This window comes from Lissotriton helveticus, chromosome 8 (assembly GCF_964261635.1).
Source record: "Lissotriton helveticus chromosome 8, aLisHel1.1, whole genome shotgun sequence".
Classification (NCBI taxonomy): domain Eukaryota; kingdom Metazoa; phylum Chordata; class Amphibia; order Caudata; family Salamandridae; genus Lissotriton; species Lissotriton helveticus.
Window position 1 is genome coordinate 300,892,682 of NC_136069.1, and position 26,047 is coordinate 300,918,728.

At 45.0% G+C, this 26,047-nt stretch overlaps 1 protein-coding gene across 2 annotated transcripts in view; it reads right to left on the reverse strand.

Moving 5' to 3' along the window:
• CPAP (centrosome assembly and centriole elongation protein) overlaps positions 1 to 26,047 on the reverse strand; it is a 442,941-nt gene that overhangs the window by 339,440 nt on the left and 77,454 nt on the right. For both annotated transcript variants that reach the window (XM_078657064.1, XM_078657065.1), the window contains exons 4-6: positions 21,395 to 21,721; positions 15,504 to 15,642; positions 6,474 to 6,579 (exon numbers count right to left, since the gene is read on the reverse strand). In XM_078657064.1, coding sequence (XP_078513190.1) covers positions 6,474 to 6,579; positions 15,504 to 15,642; positions 21,395 to 21,721 — 572 coding nt within the window. The remainder of the gene's footprint in view (positions 1 to 6,473; positions 6,580 to 15,503; positions 15,643 to 21,394; positions 21,722 to 26,047) is intronic.

Sequence of the window (26,047 nt, forward strand, 5' to 3'; positions counted from 1 at the left end):
TACCAATGACTCCGTTTTCAAATCCTTTATCCAGGATCAAGCTTAATTGTTGTTGTAAGTCCCTAGTGGGATCATTGGGGATTTTTCTATAACATCTAGTGTTATTTAGTTGGCTCATTACTTCCACTGTATATTTTTCTGTGTCCCAGATGACAATGGACCCGCCCTTGTCGGCCTGTTTTATTGTAATGGATGTATCTTTTTTAAGATTCTCCAAGGCAGTCCTTTCTGAAGATGAGATGTTAAATTTGGTCCATTTTCTTTTTTGTTCCATATTCGTGATTGCTGAGAGAACCGTTTTTTCAAATGTGAAGATCTCCTTGGCCACTTTATTTGCTGGTGGACAAAAGAGTGATTTCTTCTTTAGGCCTGTGACTTCAATAGGTGGGTTATAGATGGTTTGGGAGAAAAATAATCTTAATTTAAGTTTTCTGCAAAATTCAAGGACCTCAGTTTTTAGTTTGACGAAGTTGGTATGTGTCACGGGGACAAAAGAGAGACCCTTTTCCAAGATGCTAGTTTCAACTGGGGTTAGGGTTTTGTTTGACAAGTTGAAAATTGGCGACGCTACCAATTTTTGTAGTTCTGCCGCCGTGTCGACATTTCCCATGGTTGATTGTATCGGGGACGACCCCGGGTTTGTTGTTGGCCTCTCCCTAAAAAAGAAGCTGTCGATGGGCTGGCTTGTTGTTGGAATGAGCCTCTTTTGTTTGTGTTTCTCCTCTGATTATTTCCTTCGTTTTCACTACTCCTCGAAGATGACGAGGTGTCAGAGAAAGTAATGAACTTGCTATTCGATCTCCCTTGATTTTCCGCTAGATACTTTCTTGAGTCAAGTCGTGTATAAAAATCGGGTTGCAAATATGGATACACCTTGTCAAGATTAAAGTTTTTTTTATCCTTTTGAAACTGATTTTCTTTTTGGTTTATGGTGAAATCCTTAAATTCCAAGATATCCTTTTCAACTTTTTCTAGTAATGCTTTGGCGTCCGTAATCAATTGATTTTGTTGAATTTCGTCTTCCAAGGTTTTGATTTCCTCGAGTTGTTGCAAAGAAATCCTTTGGGCTGTCTCCACAGTTAAAACCATGAGGTCTGGGCTGCACTTATTCTCAATATAACTATAGCCCTTTTTGTAAATAGGGTCCTCCGTAAATATGACCGGGATGTTCTTAATTTGGAGTCCTCCTGGGATTGTGCCTGCTTTTAGATGCTGGAGTAAAAAGTGTCCATGCAGGTCCGTTCGGATTTGTTTCTTTTTTAGTCTTAATAGTTTGTCTGTTTCATTATGGTTTCTTCCTGACGTACTTAAGGTGGTGGAAGTAATATGACGTAAGCTTAAAGCATGAGAGTACCTATGACTTTCAAAGACAGATAAGTCTGCTGAAGCACAGACGACTTGGTTAAAGAAAAACATTGCTTAGTGTAGGACGTCTTGGAAATGCTGCCCGTCTTCCCTCTACAGCTTGCCTGTGAATCTTTGTAAGAAATCCCATGACAGTTTATTGTATCACAACAGTCCATCAATGCTGAGGCACTGGCAGACTTCATTGCTGTCGCTGACGTGCCACACTTCTTCCTGCCAACTGAGCCTATACATTTGTGTGCCTCATCAGCAAAAACAATGGAGGCAGGTGCTCCAGCATAGGGTTTTTGGTTGTAGATACAATGACAGAATCTGGAATTGGGTCTGCACTGAGAATCTGGGGGTTGGGTCTGCACTGAGAATCTGGGGGTTGGGTCTGCACTGAGAAATAGAGGATCCTGGTCTAGAGATTTCGACTTCTGAAGCCTAGAAGGAACAGATTTCACTGACGCTTAAGTCAGGAATAACTACATAGCAGGCTCAATTTGGCTAAAAACTGGAGGCTAAAGAGGTCTGGAAGTTGTTCTGTGATGCAAGGTTCCAAATATGCCAGAGGTATAAGTTGTGGGAGTAGGCATGGGCATATTCTACTTGGCTAGACCCCAGACAAGAACGTAGTTGAAAGTAGTAAATGATGTCCATAGCAGAGAGTCAGCCAGCGTGAGGAAAAATCCCTGATTGAAAAACAGTTGGAAGGTATAGACAACCAAAAGAGAAAGGTAGAAAAAGTGAGAGGGGGTGGGGGAGGGAGGGGAAAGAGTGACTGTGCACCTACGCCTGTGATAACCCTACAAGAAGTAGATCTCTTGCTGGATCATCTGCAGTATCTGGAACTAGATCTAAACATTCACCAATAGAGTTTTGCAGCTTGCTCTTATACTCCTTTGTGAGCTTTTTGGCTTCAGGGGGGTGGAAGGAGCAGATGAACTCAAAGGTTGAAAAAATACCGGTGGCTTTGGAAGATGTGGAGATGTCAAAGGCACCAGTGAAGTAGGAGGATCTGGAGAAATATGCTGTCCAAAATACATAAAACACATGGACTGTGAATACAAAAGAAGTCGTGACTGTTGACTGGGTGTTTACAAGTGATAGAACATATATACATAAAAGAAGAATTTTTTTTTCTTTTATGTATATATGTTCTATCACTTGTAAACACCCAGTCACCAGTCACGACTTCTTTTGTATTCCCAGTCCATGTGTTTTATGTATTTTGGACAGCATATTTGATTCAATGTATAACTCAAATCTCTGAAAAAGTTCAAATACAAAAAAAAAAAGCTTTGACCTTTTTCCTTTTGTGCTTGTGGTCAGTGTTTAATATTAAGTATTGTGTTCAATTAAAATGTTCCTTCCGACAGAACCATTGTATTTTGTTTAACTACCCGCCCAGGTTCTGAGGTTTACAGGGTTACCCCATTACAGTTAATGGTCAACGTTGAAGGAGGCGGGGAAGATCACTCCTTGTATCTCAACATCAAAGGTGGGTTAATGTGTACTGGGGTTTCAACTGTATGGTACCTTCGGGTGTTTGACACGATACTGGTGCTGAAGGAGGTCTCGTTGACAAACGTTGGTTTAAATGTTGACATTTTTTACACCCATCCAGATCTCTACGTTAAACAGGTGGGAAATGTTAAAGATGTTTCTTATACATTTTTGGTTTCATTGACTGCTTTCTAAAATGAAAGATAAATTAAATTTGGCTATTCTTAGCCTACAAAAATGCTGCAAATAATTGTTTTTCTATTTAAAGGCACTTGTCTACGGAAATGCTTTGCATATATGTAGGTATATATTTTTAAGTATAATTTTTGGGAAGTGCTCCAGGATCCTGCCCATAAACGGGACAATTCAGTGCTTCGAACCATTATTGAGGATCCTCTGCAAGAGAACTGCTCCTCCTCATATCGGCCAGGATGTCAGAGGAGATTCAGTAAACTTCCAAACTGGTAAACCCCAATGCTTCCTGTCTTCTCCATGCTTTTCGGTGGGAATCCAGTCACATCTTTGAGATCAAGATAAGGCTCTCAGCCCCTGCCACCTGCCAGAACCAATATGTCTTGATGTTGGGAAAGTCATTTCGCATTGCTTATAGATCACTCTGGTCCCATGACAGGATTCTAGGAAATAAATGTTTTTCCATAGCAGACTGTCTCCACTAACAGCTGGTCAGAGCAGAGCTTTTTTGCATTTTGAGTACCTCTAATAGCAATAGGAGGACATCTGAGAGCGTCTCCAATCCATCAGAGCCAGCAGTAGTCAGTAGTCCTTCAGTCCTCTTTCCCCTGCACTTGGGCACAGTCTTCCTCTTCTTGATGTTTTGCTCAAGTCTGAGACAGTTCCTAGGAGTCAGTGGTGGTGTAGTTCCAGTCTTATGCTAGGCACACGTCAGTTCACTACACCCAATCCTGTCACCAACTTTCTGACCAAATACACTGCCTTAATAAGCACTTCAGTTCCCAATTCACTGTAAATATCCCCAGGTCCCTTATTCAAGAGGTCCTTAGCCTTACTCCATGTTCAGGAGCCTGGTGTTCCAATTCAGACACACCTCTCTTGGAATGAGGTAGCAACCTCTCTCACATGTTGGAATCGATTTCTTGGAGCCAACAGAATGTTTAGGTTGGCGTTGGGAAAGAATGTTTTCAGTTCATGAGACACCCCATTTGGGACGTAGACTTCAAAAGAGCTGCAAGGCAGTCCATTGTGTTGCAATCTGCTCCCATCCATTTCCCCAGTCATCTCTCCTACGTTGCTACTGTTAACACCTCTTCAGCCTTCGTATTTTCGGAGGCAGTGCCACTGTCCAGTTCTAATTTATTCTCAAGCAGAAATCTACTTTCAGGATGGATTCCTAACAACAAGTGCAAGTTAACTAAATGAGGTCATTAACATTTTCCCCAAACTGACTTATAAAATCGAATAGTTCTTCCCAGTCCAGCCTGTTCATGCTCAAGGCAGTTTCACCTACTCATCTGCCTTGAAATGTGTACAACTCACACACTGTTCTCTCATTACTCCGTGCACAACTCAGAATCAGCTTTAGATTCTAGAAAAACACTTCATACTTTTTTCTCTTCAGTGCAACAGTCAACAAAACCCTACAGCTTCAGGTGCTAAAGAAAGACGTAATTTGATGCAAGTGGGCATGAGCAGGAAGTGCCCCGTCCTTGGGGTGCCTCGGATCTCAGGGATCACATGCAAACCCCATGAGGCACACCGCTGCACTGGCACAAGGTTTTCCCATCACAAAGGTGTTGTTAAAAAGTACTGCAGCAAACATGTTGGCAGGGGTTTATAGGAATAGAGATGGGGGTGTGTGACGGGGCGGGCGGACCGGACATGGTTGGACCTAAGGACTGGTGGTCCGCCACCCCTCTCTCACCGTGCCCATTGTCCCCACAGCTACCACAATGCACCTGGACGGCTGAGCCCGAGGACGACGGGACCGACGATGTCCGAGGCAGCGGCCCCTTTAAGGAATGGTATCTGGAGGACGAGACTCCGCCCACCGACGAGGACGGCAAGCAAAAAGCAGGAAGTGTCCGGAGCTCGGAGGAAGGCGTTTCCCTGGTGAAGACGAGTGTAGGAGAGGACGAGAGGAGAGACTTCGAGCGCGGAGAGAGCGGCAAGCCAGGAGGCCAACAACAAAACGCATCGCCCAGCCACGATCCCACGGGAGGAGCGTGGCTCCGAGAGGTACGTGGCCGGGTAGCGGGTTGGGTCGGGCGGAGGAAACAGCCCCGTGAGTGAGGAGCACCGCCCTTACTTCCCCCCCTCCCTCTGCACGAGCACTGCCCTCTCCCCAGACTGAGTGTAACGAGCACCTTGCATGGGAATTGTGTCTTCACCCCCGGCCCTGTAAAACATACGAAAGCGTTACGGTTATCTGACCCCCACTTTCCTTTTCTTTTGGGCTCCGGTGGAGGAAGTCTAGAGAGACGTCCCTGGGACAGCATCACCTCGCCTGTCAAGACCCCGGAAGTTTGAGCTGAAACGAAGCCAGTTATGATTTAAGCCCTGGAGTATTCTTGTTTATCAGTGGACTGCCTTTTCCGATGAAAAAGACATATATCCCCATTAAACCTTCTTTGAGACCTCTCCTGAAGGCACCTGTGTTTCTATTTTCTAAAGCATCCCAAGACAGCCTAGTGGCTGATTACCCACAAGTCCCAACCCCTCCGGGACAGGGTGGTATCATGAACAACTAGGATGTTGGCGTACCTAGGAATAGCGAATGGCAACCACCCACCTGTGCAGTTGTGAATGATAATGTTGGGGTGTTGGGCCTTAGTGAGATTCAGTCACATGAGGGGCATCAGACCTTGGACATCACAGCAGTCACTTGCACAGCACAGTGAAATTCTGGGCATAGACCCAGACAAGCAACCTCAGGGAGAGACGTTTCAGACAGTGCTTAGTAAAAAAAGAGTCCAGCGTTGTACAGTACTGCCAGTGATATTGCAGCGAGAAGGAAACGTTGTGGTGGGGCCCGGCAAGCAACCCATCCAAAGAGGAAATGAACCTACTAAGAAAGAGTAAAGAAATGCCTGAGGAAGGAGTCTCCGATTTTCAAATTCCCAAAAATCTTGACACTAAACATATTGCCCTCTATGCACAGCTGGGGGACCTCATCAGTGAAGGGGTCAAACAGGTTCTTTCCATAAAAGGGGAGGTCAGACTTTCTCCTCAGTTTATAGCATTTGCTTCTAAAGTATATGGCCATACCTGGTGGTAAATGGAATTCTAGTGCTAATGTTCTTGGCAACTGTGCTAATGAGGTCCTGAGAGATTAGCATTTTCTGCTCAGCTGTTTATGTGCCTAAGTTAAGCATAGATTTATACTCTTGTGCAAGGAGATGTACCAATCAAACTAATGCCACACAAGTGTATACCAAAAGTCTGCTGGTTGGCACTGACATTGGCCCATCTTTGGAAATTATAAAATATATTCTTCACTATACTTTGCCTTACTTAAAGAATAATAGCAAGTAAAATATAGAGATCTGCATTATAAAGCAACTTGGTAACTGGTCCCCCCCCAAAAAAAAATGCTAGACCAGCCTTGCTGAAGTGCACTTTGTTTGTAGAATGTGTGCTATTACCTGCAGCTGATCTTTTTGCTTTAGTCTCCTTTCTTCCAATCTCATTTGTTCTTCTAGGAACTCCTCAAATGACTGTTTTTGTTCCTTAATTCCTGGTGCGATTGGCCTGCAGGAGGAAAAACAGACAAGAAGACTAGTCCAAAGGTGGACTGAAATAGTAAAATTGAGCACCATTCAGGTACCATAGTTTTGTTCATGACTTACTTCAAGACAGCTTTATGTTTAAGTGTAGGGAGAACAGTCTCATCATTTTTTCCACATGCATGGATGAGATTTGTATTTGCAACCCAAGGAGGTTTGTGTCTGTTAGCACCACCTACAACTTGGGTATTAAGTTGAACTAGTCAGCATTTTTTGATGGTACAGTTTACCTCATTTAAGATTAGGGACTGGAATTTACAAGGCAGTTATAAGGACTACTGCAGACCTGAATATATGCTATTAAATACTGAACCAGGTATGCTCGCTCACAAGGGGTGTGGTTGGGAGACCTCACCATGCAATAGTGTCACAATCTTTATCAGGTCCAGTTAGGTTTAAAAACCCTTAGCTCAGCTCTGGGTAGCTGTGGCGAAGATCAGTCAAGATTAATCAAAGGGACAAGTGAGCAGCATTTAGAAGTGCCAAAACAGCCAATAAGCGAGAAACAAAACAATATAAATCTGACACCAATTTATAAAAAATAGAGTGAATTTTTATCTTAAATTGGACATCAAAACAATAACAATCCATCAAGGTAATCTGGAGATATGATTTTTCAATGGTAAGTAAATTCTTTTTGAAAAGATGCAATCAATCGTAGTTGGGTGGTTCCTAGCCAACTGGCTAGTGCTGCCTAAATAGGGTGAAGGGCCAGTCACATGGACCACTCAGGTCTAGGGAGACAGTAACCCGTAACTTCCAGCAGTCTAAGGGCCCTCAATGTCTTTTTTTTCTTTACCACTGTCCAGCCAAGAAGTAGTTCTGATGCTGGGGATGCAGAATACTGAAAAGCTGAAACTGCTGACAACACTAACGAGAGATGCATTACGGTTTCCTGGGGCCATCCTGCCATCTATGAACTTCAGGGGGTCTTCTCCTGCCCCAGGGCTTGATCTCCCATGATGCACTCATGGAGTCCATTGAAAGTTCAGTCACCACAAGTCTCCCAGTTACAGCAAGTCCACCGCTTGATTACAGGTAAGCAATGCATTTCTTTCTGGGAACCAGGATCCACCTTGACTTCGTGGCAAGTCACATGGCCTCAGGGACACCTTGGGAAGGTCAGGACTAACCAGCGGCAGGCTGGCGTTCCTGCGCAGATCTTGAGAAGTGCTGGGTTATTTAGCCTATGGGGATTGTAAAGCTTAACAAAAAGCTAGCCAACAAGCCCTGTGAGTCACTTCTGTACAGGAACAAGTGGAGCTCTTTTCCCACAAGTGGGCAAAGAAGGCACAGTCCTCTTTGCCGGTCCCCACTCGTCCACTCACTATGGTAAGTCAGATTTTATCAGGACAAGCTATATTTAGAGCCTACTCGCCCTTTCTGGATAGCTGACAAACTACAGGTGTTCTGCTCCCTCACAAAGTGAAGGAGCAATAATGAGGTCTTTAAATCTTGTTTTCATCTGGTCATACTTATTCTGTGTTCAGAGGCAGGGGTCAAAAGTCAGTTGACACCTACAATTACTTTTCTTTCTCGGACTGCAAAGTTCAAGGATTTTGCAAAGTGAACTGTGCTTCATGGTGGTGGTATTGTTCGTTTGTATTAGTACTGACGGTCCTTTGATTCTGGGAAAGGAAAGCCAGCAATTTCAATGCAACTGCCTTGAACTCCAACAGATTTATGTGGAGATTTGTATGTTGTGGAGCCCATTTCTCTTTGATTTGCAATTCTGCAGGTGTGTGCCCCATCCCTCTAGTATGGCATTGATCATCACCACACAATCGGCCATCTGAGGTAGGATGGTCATTCCAATGGAAAGGTGGTCATTTTGAATCCACCAAGTTAGACACTTCTTCGTGGTTTGAGTTATTTGGATGATGTCCTTAAAAGAACTGTTGGCTTGAAGCCATTGTTTGTCCAATGCCTCTTGCAGAGGTCATTTTTGAAGCCAGCAAAATGACACTAGAGGAATGCATGATGGAATCATGAAGAGAAGGGACTTGAATAAGCAAAGTTAAACAGACCTTCTTTGAATCCACTTCTGGAAATCCACTGGTGTTAGACCATATCCCCCCTATTTCTAAACCAGAGTTTCTGGCCCTCTTAAATAGAGTAAACTCTGGATCCCAAAATGACAGTTGCCCCCCTGAGGTCTTAAAAAAAGCCTTTCAAGCCTGCCCTGATCCCCCACTTTCTTTACTCAACAGCTCTTTGACCACTGGGATTGTTCCTGACTTTTTTAAATGTGCCGCAGTAACGCTGATTCTCAAAAAACCCAATGCTGATTCTCTAGTATTGAGCAACTTCCGCCCCATCTCCCTACTCCCTTTTCTTAGCAAAATCCTAGAGGCCCATGTGACTAATTGTCTCAGCGCCTTCATTGAGTCTTCCCAGTTTCTGGATCCCCAGTAGGCGGGCTTCCGGCCGGGACACTCGGCCCGAGGCTGTTATTGTGGCTGTGATGGACGAGCTCAGGAAGGGAGCTGATAACAACATTCCCCAGGCACTTGTGCTCCTGGACTTGTCGGCTGCTTTCGACACGGTCGATCATACCCTTTTGATCGACCGTGTCGGCAGAGCCGGCATCCGGGGCACAGCGCTAGAATGGATTAGATCCTTCTTATTCCACCGCTCCCAGGCTGTTCGCCTATCTTCCTTCTCGGCCACCCCTGTGAAACTAACTTGCGGGGTACCTCAAGGGTCGGGCCTATCACCGCTTTTATTCAACCTGTATATGCAACCCCTGATTCAATCCTTACATAACTATCCCGTCACTATCTTCAACTACGCTGATGATATTCAAATGGTCTTTAATCTTAAATCCAGACCTACATCCATCGCCGATTTTCAGTCTACTATGACCTTTATTGGAGAATGGATGTCCCAAAGCCAATTGAAATTGAATCCCAACAAAACGGAGCTAGTTTTAACTGGAGGCCCCCTCAATCCCTGGAACCCCAATTTTTGGCCACCATCTTGGGGTCCCGCTCCCTCCCCCTCTGAATCTGTAAAGAGCTTAGGGGTTATCATCAGCAAAGATCTCTCAATGGTATCCCAGATCAAGGCAGTTACTTCATCATGTTTTTTCCAACTACGACGAATTCGAAAAATCTCCAGGTTTTTGACCACTGAGGCCCTCGTACTGGTTATTATGGCATTGGTTATCTCCCGTCTTGATTATGCCAACGTTCTTTACGTTGGTATCCCAGCTTACCAACTCCGCCAATTACAACTGGTGCAGAATCAAGCGGCGAGACTCGTATTTCGTCAACCTAGACATCAACATGTCTCCCCCATACTGAAAAAGCTTCACTGGCTACCAGTGACGAAACGTGGTCTTTTCAAACTTGGCTGCATCGTTTTCAAATCCTTGACTGGCCATGGCCCTGCTTTTGTAACTGCTAGGATTCATCGCTACGTCCCCTCCCGTAACCTGCGCTCCTTGCACCACAACCTTCTTTCAGTCCCTTCCTTTAAGCGGAAGAAACACGGCGACCTCGGGTTCTCTTTTCTGGCTCCCAAAACTTGGAACTCTCTCCCCCACAAACTTAGATCAACCACCTGCTACATGCCCTTCAGGAAACTATTAAAAACCCACCTGTTCCGACAAGCATATGAGGACTGATCACTTGCTTCCTGTTTCCCTGTCCTCCCCCTGAGTTTATCTGTCCTATAGCGCCATGAAACCAGTGGTGTCCGAGCGCTTTATAAATAATTTTTACAATTTTACAATTACAATCAACCTTTCCGCTATTAGCCTCAGCCTGGTTCGCCTGTGGTCTGAGAGATATTTTTTGTCCTGAATTTCTAAAATAGCTCCCCAAAACGTTATGGTCATTGATAGACGAAGTGAAGATTTTTGCAGGTTTCGAGTTAATCCTAGGTTCCTGAATAGAATCAGACAAGCCATTGTCCCTTTGATCGCTTCCTAGCATGTGGAGACTTTGACTAACCAATCGCCGAGGTATGAAAAAATTTGATACTATTTATGCCTTTAGCGAGCTGCCACTAAAGTTAGTCATTTTGTGAAAATACAAGGAGCTGACAAGGCCAAATGGGAGGACCTTGAACGAACAGTGAATGTCAGCTACTCTGAATCTTAAGAATTGTCAATGCTTTGGGTGAATGGGAGTATGAATATAAGCATCCTGAAGGTCTAGGGTCATCATGTAGTCTCCATGGTTCAGGAGCTGGAGGAAGTCTTGGAGTGTAACTATACAAAATGGCTGTTTTCTATATTTGTTTAACCTCCGCAGGTCTAAAATAAGTCTCGATTCCTGTTTTTTCTTGATCAAGAAGAAGCAGGAATAAAACCCCTTTCCACTCTGATTGCAAGGTACTCTTTCTGTCGCACCCTTGTTGAGCATGGTAAATATTTCCCTTTGTAAGATGGAGAGTGGATAACCGGGTCGGAGGCCTATTTATTATTTATTTATTGCATTTGTACAGCGCAACAGCTACCCGAAGGTTTCCCGGCGCTAGGAAACGCAGAAAGATGAAAAGGAGAATCAAGGCAATAGAAGAAAGGGAACTATTGATTAAAAAGCCACGTTTTTACGTCTTTACGAAATTTGGGATAATGTTGTTCAGTGCGTAGATGATAGGGAAGAAAGTTCCAGAGTGAGGGGGCCAGATAGGAGAAGGAGCGTCCACCCATTCTGACTTGTCTGATCCTAGGGGTTTGGAACTTGTGCTGGTTAGAGGATCGAAGCAGGCTGGGGGGGGACAATATTGGTGTACCAAGGCCTTTAAGTACTGAGGTGCTTCACCAGAGTTAATCTTATGCATGTAACACAATGCTTTGAATTTGACACGATTGTCAATCCGAAGCCAGTGGAGGTCACGTAATGAGGCTGAGGTGGCAGTTCTGTTGGGGAGTTTGCAGAGCAATCGAGCAGCGGAGTTCTGTACAACCTGTAGCCTGTGTAGCACGTCTTTACTTGCGCCCAGATATAAAACATTTCCATAATCCAGTCGTGATGTTAGAAGGGCTTGGGAAGAATTCAATAAATTAACTGGGCATATTAAGTCTGGCTCGCCGGATGATCCTCTTAGGCCTACCCAGTTTAGAGAATCTTCTCTGCATTGCCTGGCCCCGCTGCACAGTCTTATTAACACCTCTTTTTCATCTGCCACTGTCCCAGCTAAATGGAAACAGGCATGGGTATCTCCCATACGGAAAAAACCGACCTTAGACCCTCTGAAACCGGAAAATTTCAGACCCATCTCCTTGCTTCCCTGGGCGGCTAAGATCGCTGAATCCCATGTTAATTCATCCTGACTAACATTCTGAACGCCAATAACATTCTGGACGAAACGCAACATGGGTTCCACGCCGGACATAGTACAGAGACGGCTCTTCTGGCTATGACGGAGCACCTTCGCTCCACTCTTGATCACGGTCAAACGGCGGCACTGATCCTATTGGATCTCAGTACCGCCTTTGACACCGTCTCTCATCAGATCTTGCTCCACCGGCTCGAAGAAGCAGGTGTCACGGATTTGGCCCTGGCTTGGTTCAAGTCCTTCCTGACCGAGAGATCATTCCGTGTTTCTACCCCTCCTTTTCTCTCCAGGGCGCACGCTATTGAGCAGGGCGTTCCTCAGGGCTCTGCACTAAGCCCCACCCTGTTCAATCTTTACGTCCAACCACTAGCTGCGGTCGCCAAAATATGGGACCTCAACATCGTCTCATACGCTGACGACACGCAGCTGGTGGTTGCCCTTACGGAAGGAACCACCCCTGACCCGGTCAGATTCAAGGCTGGCTTGGCTGCTGTGGCAGAATCGATGACATCTAACTGTCTCCGGCTGAATGCCATCAAAACTGAGGTCTTACTGGTCGGAAAGAACACCCAACTATGGGGAGACCAATGGTGGCCTAATATTTTGGGTAAAGCCCCTACACCTAAGACGGAAGTAAAAAACCTGGGGGTTTGGCTAGACTCTGGTCTCAGCTTTTGTACCCATACGAAAAAAGTTGCTGCCACGCGCTTTGGCATAATACGCAGCTTGAAACCGGCTCTAAATTTTTTTGCTCCCGCCACAAGACAGCTTATTATCTAATCTACAGTTATGTCCAGACTGGATTACGCCTGTTCTCTGCTGCTGGGTGCCAACCAAGCAGAAATTGCCCGAATGCAACGCATTCAAAATGCGGCTGCAAGAGCCTTAGTGGGCCTGCCCCGGTTCAGTTCCATCTCTGCTACCATCAGGAGGCTCCATTGGCTCCCAGTAGTCCAACGGATATAATTCAAGACTCTATGTATCTCGTTTAAAATCCTGCGACATAACACCCCCAAAATGCTTGGTACCCTGCTGGAAATGTATGTTCCCACCCGTGCCTTACGCTTGGCTGGACAAAACATGGTTAGGGTACCCCAGATTAATCGAAGCCGAGCGGGCGGACGCTCTTTCCGCCTTCTAGCAGCCAAACTTTGGAATGCATTACCAGTTAAAGGACTATTAGAGTTCAGAAAAGCCACCAAGACACATTTATTTCCCTTGACCTAATCCCTTCTGTCTGCTCCATGCTACCTGCCTATTTTTCATTTAAGTTGGACACAGCGCCGGGACGCCCCTCTGCTGGGGCAGCTGAGCGCTCTAAAAATCTGATTAACATAACATGGATTACATTTTTTTGGGTGTGCAGCAGAAGCATCCACAGGATTTTTCTCAGCCATTTTAAGATGACAAAGCAGGTGGAGGCTACCTTGACCGCTTGTTGCCTCATTGTCAGTTGGTCATCGACAATGATGCCAAGGTTTCGAGCGGATTGCACAGGAAGCGGGGGAGATCCCATCTGGGACGGCCAATGTTGAGGGTCCCAGAGGGTTTTGTTGTTACCGAAAAGGAGGAGTTCGGTTTTCCCACCGTTAAGTTTTAATTTATTGGCATGCATCCAGTCGGCAATGTTTGTTAACCCAGATCAGAGCATAGAGGTGTTGTAATTAGTGTTGGCCGAAAGTGAGAAAATGATCTGGGTGTCGTCGGCGTAGGAATATACCGTGAGCCCAGCTTGCTCAGCTATTCTAGCCAAAGGGCTGACATATATGTTGAAGAGCAAGGGGCTCAGTATGGAGCCTTGAGGGACTCCATACTGAGAAACATGGACTTTGGAGCTAGCAGTAGGGGAAAAAACTTGGAAGGTCCTATTCAATAGGAAGCTGGATAGCCACTTGAGTGCAAGGCCAGTGATTCCACAAGATTGAAGGGTGTTTAGGAGGATGGTATGGGAGACAGTGTTGAACGCGGCACTTAAATCAAGAAAAATAAGTGCCACGGTTTCTCCTTTATCGACCTGTAGGCGGATGTTTTCAGTGACACCCAGCAATGTTGATTCCGTGGAGAAGCCTGCCCTGAAACCGGACTGGGAGGTGTGAAGGACATTATGCGACTCTGCAAAGTTGGCAAGCTGGACGTTAATATGCTTCTCCAGGATTTTCGGGAAGACAGGGAGAAGGGAGATAGGGCGTAAGTTAGATGGTACCTCTGGATCCGAATTAGCTTTTTTCAACAGGGGCACAATCATAGCATGTTTCCAGGCCTAAAACCCATTTGTCCATTGTGATTAACTTCCAATTAAGGCAGATAGTTTGATATTCAGCCTACAATTTATTCTGGTACATAGTTGAGAGTAACCAGCAAGTTCACCTTGTCACAGTTTCCTATTTGTGTCTCTTCCCTGAAGTTGGTTTCCTCCTTACAGGATTCTAGAAAAATCATAAAAACTTATTAGACCAGTAGGTTTAGTGACTTAAATTATATACTTGAACTAATTATAATGCTCTTGACCCATAAACTGGAAAAAATAGGAGGGGGCGGAGCTAGCCACAACGGAAGATGGCCGCTCCTTGAGCTAGCTCCTCCGGTCGCTCAATAATCCTGAAGATATCTTGCTAGCTGAGCGCATGTAGGGCACTAAATTTGGTGCACAAGTGCTGAGAAATATAGTGGCTAAAAGCTGGAGTGCTTGTAAACGTTGCGGTTGGGGAGTCCCGGAGGAGCTGCGTAGGTGCGGCCTAGCCTGAATAGTCGTGCTGCGAAGCAGCGTGCTTGCGTGCTCACAGTCCGTGACGCAGCGCAAGCGAGCATGAAAATAATTGCATGCAATTTATCAAAAAAGTCCCATTCATTTAATAAATTATGGAATCCAGTCTTGCTATACCTAAACACGAACTATTGGAACCTTACCTGTCCACAATACACCAGAATATCCAGCTTTGGAGCACTGGCCCACCCAAGCAATTGAGATGTGACAGCATTCACAGTTATGTAAGTGAATGATCATGGGTAGGCGTGGGGGGCGGAGGGGGCAGTGGCCATAAGTTCTGGTGGGCATGCTCATCTTAAAGTTGTTCTTTATAGTCATTCAATTAACAATAAAAACTAAAAATAACAATGATATAACATGTGCAACCTTCATTGTTTAAAAACCAATGCGCTCCAGATGCACTGCCTAATTTTACAATGTAGGTAATATTGTAGTTTCAAGCTCAACGTTCGTGAATCTTAGGTGCTCTTTTGGTAGCGTCTCCCGACCTCTGACGCTTTGAATATATGACACCTTAATCGTGCTCCCAATGAATCATTAGTTGCATCCCAAGAGTGCCTTTTGGGATGCAACTAATGATTCATTGGGAGCACGATTAAGGTGTCAACCTTCATTGTTTGTCATAAAAAAGGTGGAGATGAGAAATTATAATTTTTAAGATGCATGCTTTAACTGAATACCCCTAGCCACCTAAAAGAAAAGAGCTGTATTCAACTTCTCCAGTGTGTTCTAGAACAACACGTTATGAAATGCTAAAGACCTTTGGCACTATTTAACAAGCTCACTGGTTACTTATTAAATGTGTGTAAAATGCTTAAGACAAATGTGCATACCTTTCCTCCAGAAATCCAGTTTTGGAATAATTTCCATCGAAATTTAGAGAATCATCTGCATTATCTATAGGATTTCCATTACAAGAATCTTCTACGCATGACTGGTCACATTTCTCCTTTCTGCAAACATCATTTTTCACTATAAAGCAAAGAGCAAGTTAAAGACCATATAAAACCGAGATAAACATTCTCAAGCAGGCTAAAGCATAATCTAGAAGCGTCCAATTAATATTTCAAATTTAAAAACAAATGATGCTCTACAAAAAAAAATATTATAAAGACTTCGCCTTTTTCTGTCTTCTCAATTTGTATTTAGAGACATGTTTTTCAATGACTGTTACAATAGAATCATTTAATTTACGAACCCTCCACAATACTTCCCACAGGAAGATATGGGCTTCCCCTTCAGTGCTATACCGACGGCCGCAAACCATGATATTGAATTTTCTGTGGTTAATCCTCATGGAATTTTCTTTGATTTGGGTTCACAACGTTTTGCAGTCATTTCCTGCTCACATGTAATCATATGCGATGAACACAAGGTGAAGGGGTGACTTTGTGGAGTTTGCACGCACACCAGACATATCACTATCTCTCACTCTAACTTCGGGAGAATCACCCCTCATGAAGGAGTGGGATGAGGGGAGCCTTGTAGTCACACACTTTTTGGAAAGTAGGGGGGGGACAAATAAATAGGCCAAAAAGTAGAGTTCTCAGATTGGACTGAGTGTGCCTACAAGTGGGTGAACGCGCCAGGGTAAACGGTCTTACTTCGTCAAAGATCTCTCTCTCTGCGGCAGCACCTAGTTACGCGTCTGCACCCCCCACCCTCCCCTTAATGGTACTATTCACTGCAGCAGACCGGGTATTTAATGCGCGGAGCGGGCACCAGTGCATTTCTGGACGTGGGCGCCCCTGACAATTGCATACGAGCATGCTGGGAAGTGAAGTCCCATGCTCATTTCTGAGCGCATAGTCGAGGTTTTTAGCTGCCTAGATCCATGGACAGACGCTCAGCCCAAGACAAGGGCTGCCCGTCACTAGAGCATTCTCTAGTGAGCGTGGGATGGCCAGTGATAAAGCAGGACACCAGGGGGTATGTGAGGACATCCCGTTCTTTTTTGGAAACACCCTCCAGGTCCTATTTGCAGTAACTTGGACACAAACAACCATTCTGAAATAGGTCAATAAATGACTCGTGGATTTCCAGCTCTCACTGGGGCACGTTTGGTTTTGTGTGTGATATTGAAAGGAAAAGTACAAATATGTGCCCCCTTTAAACGATCTCTCTCCTTCCCTCAGCCCTCTAAATGCTCAGGGCATTGTGTGTGATGTTTTGCAAGTTATGCATTGTGAAGCGAATCACAAATAGCAAATTTCAGTGGCTTTTAAGTCTCCACTACACAGCGCAAAAGTTGTGCTGCAAGACATATGGTTTACAATTCAGTGGGCTTACAACCAGCCAACAGCATACCATTCATTGTTTTCATGTTCATTCTCATTTGCAATCTTTCAATTGTATAGTTCCCGTTGGCTTACCTTCCTTTCTAGTTTTAGCTCTTCCTTTGAGCATGGGCCAATCATTTCTTCTTCCTTGCCATTTTGCAACACACTTCTTTTTCTTTTTAAAAAGCATTTTGGTATTATTCCTGGGCATGTAATATGCTTTCCTGCCTTTAACACAGGCACATTACTTCTTATTTATGTTGCTTTCACCCTGCCAGCCATCTCCATGGGCGTTTTAGTTACTTACACCCACAACTGTACTACCCTACGCTACTCCACTTCACCCCAAGCCATTCCACTTAACTCCACACAATGTCAATCTAGGCCACGAGACCTCACTGTGCCACCGCACCCCAAGCCATTCTAATCCACTCTACACCACACCATTCCACACACTACCACTATACGCCACTCCAAACCAATCTACTCTACGTCGCTCTATGCAATTCCAATCTCTACGCCAGTCTACACCATACCACTCTACCCTACGCCACACTACTCTCCACAATACACCACTCTACCCTCCGCCATGCCACTCCACTCCACTCTACCCTACCCTACTCACCTCTATGCTACACTAACTTTAAGCCATGTTGAAAAGCAGCCACGCTTATGAACAACATGGCTAAAAGACATTGGCCAAGGCAATAGCTCTCACATAGGTGAGACCTATTTGCTTTGCCACACCTGGTTCGGTTTTGTAACCATACCTTCACTTTAACTGTCTTTTCTTACAAACATTTCTTCGTATTTTTTAACCATATGGGTGAGGCACACGACATCACACCGCACTACTGTTCACAATTTACGAACCCAGCTCTCAGCCCAGTACCCCAGATAGCTTTCAACGTCCTATGGAGTGAAAATATGGAATCCCCCAAGATCCCCATATTTTTAACTATAGTTTTTAAGTGAATTTCAGGTCTTTTTTGACAATAGGTTACGGTATTATAAACAATCCCGACCACAAATTCAGCTTAGCTCTAGGTTTTTCAATTAATTTGTATTTTTTTGTGATACACTGCATCTATCTCCTTAGAATTTACTCCCTCCCATGCCTTCAACCCGGGACTATAGCTGTGGTCTTGATACTTTGTAAAACTGTGCCCCCTTCAAGAAAAAAAATAAAGAAAAATCACCAGGGACTCCAATATGAAAACATACTTTGTCACAATTATTTTATAACATTAGCTGCTCTAAACATATTTAACAGTTCAAACATCGCAGTTGTTTTTAGTTATCCCTTTTAAAAATAAATGATTGTCAACATCCTATTGGCAGTCCAGGATTTCTAAAGTGTAACATTTTCCACAGTGTTATTCTTTATTAGAAATTGGGGACTTTGGGTAGAAGGAAAGGGGAATACTCACAAACAAGGTTAGGGATGGCGCTTTACGCTTTACAAAGTGGTTCACTGCCTCTCTGTGTTTTTTTCCCCACTAAAACAATGCACTGTTCTCAGCATTATACTATGCTTGGCCAGTGCCTAGTGCCCCACCCGAGACCAATTCAGCCCCAGCAGTAAGAAGAACTCTGCTCTACGGCCAACAACTGCTCCATTGGGCAGGACCAATTAGGTATACGTAAGGCGAATTAAGAGCATCATAATAAAATGGGAAAAACTGAAAAAATTATGAAAATGTAGTTGTGATTCAGCAAAGGCAAACCCAGAAAACATCCAGAAATTTCCCAGTCATGGTATGCAACACACCATAACTCGCGCTACCCGCCATTCTCAGTATACCAATTTGCCAATTATACAGGGGGGAAAAAGAATATTCCAAACAGCAAAACAAAGTGGATGACGTCACTATAAACAGACCCTCTTTGAGTATGACCCATTGATATATATAACACAGCTGTGCTAATAAAAGCATGCTTCTACATTTACTACAGTGCAAAGATAAAATTCCATGTTATAACCACAGTACAACAAAACTAATATGAGAAAAGCACGAATTAATGTCACACAGGCTACTTATTTTATTTATTTTTATTTATTTAAACTTGTAAGGCGCACAGCTACCCGCAGTGGGTTTCCCGGCGCCAAGGGAAAGACTGGAGAAGAAAAACTACAAGACTTGAAAAAAGGACGGCTGCTCGGAAAATCAATGTTGCTGAAAAAAAAAAAAACTATTGCTGGAAAAGCCAAGTTTTTAATCCCTTGCGGAACTTAACAAAGTCAGTTTCCAACTTCAGCCTCACAGGCAAGGCGTTCCACATTTTGGTGGCCAGATGCGAAAAGGAGCGGCCGCCCATCTTCACCAGCCTAAATCTAGGAACGACAAAGTCTCCCTTACCTGCAGATCTAAGGGTACGGCTAGGAGTATAGGCATGAATAAGACTTTGAAGGTATTTGGGGGCAGAGCCCTGTTTAATCTTAAAAATATAGCATAAAGCCTTAAACTTAATTCTATTTTTAATTTCTAGCCAATGCAAGTCGCGAAGGCTGGGAGTGCGGATGCTTTCCGGGGAACATTGCGTAGCAGCCGTGCGGCCGTGTTTTGGGCCACCTGGAGTTTATTATCCCAACTTTGCATAAGGAAACAACCATGCCAATAGCCATTTGGTCCTAAATGTGATTTTATCTTGCGGCACAAACTTGAAAGTCAATGCAGTTTGCAAATCTCAGGTCTTCACATGTGTTCTGTCTTTATCTTTTAGTTTCTCTCAGTCTTGCTCATCCCCAATGTCTAAAAACCTAATTATTTCAAATTTCCATTCTTAATGCACAAGTTACTTACCTTCGGTAAGGATATATCTGTAAGAAACAGTGGTTAGTGTTAGATTCCTTACCTTAGAATAGTGAGGGCTTCGTTGAACGGCAGGAGAGGCTCCGAGGAGCTTGCCTGCGGTTTGAGCACCTCAGTGGTTAGTCCTCACGGCCGTAACTGTAAGCAGCCCCCTCCTCCGTAGCCACGGTAGGAGGGGAGACAAATCCAGTGTCTGGCGAAGTGTCCAGGCCACTGGCCTCCCCCAGTTTGTTTGTCCAGTCCTGGCTCAACTAGCACTGCAGTGCCAGAGGGTCCTCAGACCCCTCCCAATCCCCTCGTCATCCATCTCCTGAAAGTCAAGAATAAATGATGGAGCTGGGTCGTCGGTGAAGGGCTCACTGATCGGCGTCAAAGACGGCGCCGGTCTGACGCCGGATCCGGACCGAGGTGGGGATCGGGGACGACCAAGTCCGGGGACGGCGCCGGGGGCGACACCCTTGGTGACGGCGCCAGCGGAGGGGTCGTAAGGTCGACCAGCGTCGTCACGGATCCACGCCTGGATTCTGAGGAACCCTGCGGCGTCGGGACCGGGGTCGTCGACGGCGGTGAAGCACCCGACTGCGCCGGGGACTGAGCCACCGGCCCGCTTGGGCTCCCAGACGGACCCGCGGGGCCCGAAGGTGCCTCGGAGGGTTCAGGCGGAGGGAAGTGCAACCTCATGGCTGTGAGGGAGGCGCTGATCTCCTCCGGCATCGCGTGCAGCCCAGGGACCGGCGGGTGTGGAGCTAGACGCGGCGCCTGCGGCTCCGGCAGAGCCGCGTGAACGATGTCGCTCGAACCCCCGGCCGTGTCGGGGGGAGTCAGAAGAGCGATGTCGCTTCTTCGACTTCTTGTGCCTCGACTTACCCGAGGACTTGGAGCCCGACGAGTGGTGTCGACTCGCCGAGCTGTGATGACTGTGGCCCCGCGACCGGTCCCGCGACCGGTCCCTCGACCGGGAGCTCAAGCGGCGTGGTGCCAACTGCCGGAGCTCGAGGCTCTTACGGGACTGCTCCCGCCTAGCCTTCGACGCCAAGGACCGGCAGTCGGGGCACGACTTGTCATCGTGGTCGGCCTGAGGAAGTAAAGGCACGGTGGGGGTCGGTAACCGACATCATGCGGCTACAGTCGTCGCAGGGTTTGAACCCGGGCATCCCTATCGGCACCGAGAGTCGAAATAGACTCAAGAAGATCCAAAAGAGATCAAAAAAGTTAAGTCAAAAAATTACTAGGAGTACTGCTCTTCCCGGATCTGCGTTTGCTGGCGCGGAAAAAAGAAGAACCGACGTCAGCGCGCGAGGGCGGCGTCTAAGTACTTCTACGACGTCATCCCGGCGATCACGACGACGCCGACGACGGACGCGGAGCCGCAGACGACGCCTACCGACGCGCAGGGGTACTGCTACGCAAAACTTTCCGGATCCAGTCTGACGCCTGGGGATATTCTAAGGTAAGGAATCTAACACTAACCTGTTTCTTTCAGATATAGTTTTTTAAGCAACAGCTCTTAAAAAATTGTGATGCATGCAGCACAGAATTCACCCCACTATAGAAATTATAAAAACAAGAAGTAATTAATTTGGTGCTTTTCAAGATGAGTAAATTGAAATGTCCATTAAATATTAAACTCACCAAACATCTGGTTTTTGGGGTCCATTTTGAATTCCAATTCCGTTTGAAGGTTTATAGGTGAATCTAAATAGCGTTCCTCACAACTGGAGTCTTTTGCCAATCTGCTTCCGGGTGGGAGGCTACAACCATCCCCACCGGTTATCTGTAGAGGCCCACGTTGAACATCAGGCGACGGTAAACCTGAACTTCTTTTGTCGAGTTGCACACAGTCTTGGAGGGGATTCTGATAAGCATGTGATGGCTGGCATGGTGTAGTTTGGCTTACTGTCGTAGTGCTAGAGGAGGGCCCAGACAGGATGTTAAAATGCTCTGAAGATAAAGAAACTCCTTAAACAAAGGGATAAAGCGAAGTCAGAAGCATCCTTGCATAGAGAATATAAATACAAACTGCTGTTCACAATTAAACTGTGGTGTTTAAACATCACAAATCATTCAGAATATGTGCATAGCCTCTAGTAGCAGGCCTTTGTCACACTTGTATTTATTAACACTATATTAAATGTCTGTAACCCTCGGCACCCTAAGCCCATATCATAGATGATTGATGCTTTGCTCTAGTGCCAAGTAGTTGCAAGTCATCTGTTCTGGTATTTTGCAGGAGTTGCACCTGCAATGTGCAGGGAAATGTAGTTTGAAGTTAGTGCTTCCAAATATTTTTACATTGAAATATTAGTGACCCATTGGACATGTGCTTAGCAACAACACTTTAAGACTTCAAAGTTTACAGTTTTCATAAGCTCAAAACTCCATGTTGGTAAAGCTCTGAAAATTTGTGATGCAAATCCCACCACAACTCCCACATCTGTTCAGAAAATAAAAGTGGATCACAAAGCATGTCCTGTAATACATACAAAAGTGCAATGCATTAATTTCTGTATGCGGTTTTCAAGCAACAGGCCCAACAGAGTCATGTTTTTGTTCAGAAAGATGTGAATTAATATTTTAAAAAGGATTACAAAATACTTTCTAAAATCTGTACGAGGGGCTATGCATCCCTTAACTTCTTCAGTTATTCTCCTAATGAAGAAATGCTTCTGTACAGCACCACTGTACTAATGTATGGGTGAGGTTTGCCAATTTTAAATACCAATATTTATTTCCAGTGCGTAAGAGAACTTGAAAAATATACAAGCGTCATCAGAATCTACCACCACTACAGCCAGAACTACTAGGCGTAAGGCCCCTTCGGTATGCCTACTCCACACTTAGCAGTCTATGGCATAGGGAGCCTCCTGCCTCTTGTATTGCAGGACAAAAATGGCTGATCAGGGTAATTGGAAACACAGTATACAACCACACAACCAATGAGTTTCGTGCAGCCAAGGGTATAGATATTCCCAACAACTTAAGTATTTTTTGAAAAAACTTTTGTATTACTCCATAGAAAATGGCATCAAATAGACACTCCGTCACAACAGTTAGTGCAAAAACACTGAAGAATATATACAACAAATATATATACATCACATTGAAGGCAACATATACATGAAAAAATGATGAATAACAATATAATACAATTTTTGTGATGACACCAATTATAGTATACAATGTGAATTCAAAAGCACACTTTTGCAAATTGAACACTTTTTCTACAATTCATTAAAGAAATAAACCAGTCCTTTGGTAACAAAACATGTGAACAGGGCGGACACTGAGGTGGAATGGCCTGCCTGTCACACAACACCTGTGAATAGTAATTTTATAAGGAATTGCAGGTAGGGCCCACGGAAGTGGTATGAATTTATCCCTAGCTGCACCCTCCGTTCTTGACACAGGCTGGGGGTATAAAGCGAACAGACGTCCATGGTCACCAGTAATTGGGAAGATGGGTCAAATTTCCGTCCCTCCACCTTGTTAATGAAGTCCATGGTATCCCTGAGATATGATGGAACTTGGACCACCAAGGGTTTCAAGAAAATGTCAACAAATTGTGCAATGGGCTCCAACACAGAGTCGCACCCAGATACGATGGGGCGTCCTGGAGGGGTTTTCGGGTCCTTGTGTACTTTCGGCAGAAAATACAAGTGGGGAGTTCTGGGGTGTTTTTTTACAAGATATTCAGATTCTTTGGGTCCTAATATTCCAAACTTGTCAATGAGGCCAGGGAGTCTGGAATATTAGGGTGCGACTCTGTGTTGGAGGGACGGAAATTTGACCCATCTTCCCAATTACTGGTGACCATGGACGTCTGTTCGCTTTATACACAGATACCCCAACAAGATGGTTTAGATGTTATTGAACTCTATCTGGAAAGCAGACCCCGTCCCCACAGAGTCCCCACTGAATTGATTGTCTCTTTTGCCACACTAGCTCTCAAAAAGAACTTTTTCACGTTTGAGGAAGAGATGTTCCTACAGGTGAAGGGCTCTGCCATGGGCTGTCCATTCGCTCCTGAAATGGCCATTCTGTATATGGGCCAATATGAGGAGAAATTTGTGTACAATGACAATCCCTACATCGATCATATTGAGCAATGGCTCAGATTTATAGATGACGTCTGGTGCATCTGGAATGGTTCTCAAGCGCTCCTGGAGGAGTTTCACACATGGTTGAATAACAGGAGCCCGGATATCAAATTTAGTCTGAGCCACAGTACCAAGTCCTTGCCCTTCTTAGATGTGGAGATCACAGTTAGAAATGAAGAACTGATGTGCTCATTGTATCAAAAGAAAACGGACAAGAACAACGCCCTCCACTACAGGAGCTACCACCCGAGGAGCCTTCGGGATAATCTCCCGTATGGGCAATACCTTCGGGTAAGGAGGAATTGCTCCTCAGTACAACAATTCGAGCTCCATGGACAAGCGCTCACGGCCAAGTTACAGGACAGAGGTTACCCTCGCAAGTTGCTAAAACACTCGATGAAGAGAGCAAGATGGACTCCGAGGGAACATCTCCTAGAAAAAAGATCGAAAACCACCACTCAGAGGATGGTGTGCGTCTCTACCTTTGGACCCCATACCAGCGAATTACAAAAAATCATCAGAAAGAGTTGGCACTTGGTTGAGGAAATCTTACCGGATGCTGGCACTCCACTCTTTGCCCTAAAGAAGAACCGGAGTATAGGTCAGATGATTACGTCCACCAGGCCACCTACAAAAAAAGACACCCAGAGTACCATCTTCGGGTCAACACCAGTTAAGGGACATCGCAAATGCGGCACGTGTACTGTCTGCCATATCACAATGGAAGGATCACTGTTCACCGACGGGAACAAATTCTGGCGCCACGAGGAACACACCAACTGCAAGACCAAGTATACAGTGTATGCAATCCAGTGTCCCTGCAAAAAGCTATATATTGGCAAGACCACGCAGGAGGTGCGCCAGAGAATTATACAACACAGGTCCCGTATAAATAACAAGATTCTTACGGCACCCTTGGTGGCCCATTTCCTTCAACAGAAACACACAGTGAATGACATTCGATGGACCGTTCTGGCAGTGATCCGAGGAGGCAGTGGTGACCCAGATGTACGTCTGTCACAAAAAGAAGCGTATCTCATCCTAAAATTTGACACTTCCAACACAGGATTAAATGAAATGTCCGAACTTTCTAATCTGTGACCTTAAATTCTCCCTCAATTGCTCCTGTTCTGCATGCGTAACCGCAATGAACCTATATTGAGCTGTGATAGTGTGGCTGCAGTGTTTGTTTGTAATTTGATTCTCTTTCCATATTTGCACCAAGGCTTCCATATGTTTGGCTGTTATTCCTAGGTTTCACTCCTTTATACCGAAATGATCATGGGGCCAGAACGGCACAGCAATATTCGCTTGTAGATTTACAAAGTTTCATAGTGTACAGGGGCTTACATCCATTTTTGGTTTGACATTTCTAAATGTGTATGTCATGTCAAATTAGGGAATTGACGCACAAAAAAGGTATTTTGTTGAAGATGGTTTTTCATTCTGTTGTGTTGTGGATGCACTATGCATTCTTTCAAACGGTTAATTAATCGTTGGTGGGTTAACAACATCATACCAAAATGACCCAAGTCATTCCAATATTTATATGACATTTGGCTGCCCACACGTCTCACCTTGTAGATTTGCACCCCAACCACGGACTACAAGGACCATGATCCTTGGTAGTATTCCATACTCGCGTATGCTGCTGTGCCTTTAAGTAATCTGCAGCAGGGCGGCGCCGCTTCACTGACCCTACCGGCAGACGAACATCGTGGACTCATCCAAGCAAGGCTTGAAGTAAGTTAATTCAAGCCGTCTTTGACGCTTGCTCGAAATGCGGAACAACGAGTGCCTTATACCATCCGTCTGACCGACTTTGCTTGTTTACAGTAGACAGCGAGAGATTGATTCCGCCTCGCAAGCCTGAAAATACATTGTGGGCCGTTTCCCTTGAACAGCGCACTACGTGTGCAGGTAGGAAACGCTTTCACTATTCATTTCAAAGCTTGCCTGACTAGTGAAGCACGACCTTTTGCGCTCCAGAGTTTGAACTCTTCAACTCTATATATATATATTTTTTTCAATCCCCAGCCCTCTCCGTCTGAATAATACACCATTAAGGGAGGATGTGAGTCCACGATGATAAATACAGCTCGCCCTTGGTGCCCCAGACTGCGGCACCTTTGACACCATACTCAGGTATTTTGACATTTCAATATACCGAGGCACCTGCCAATCTGCT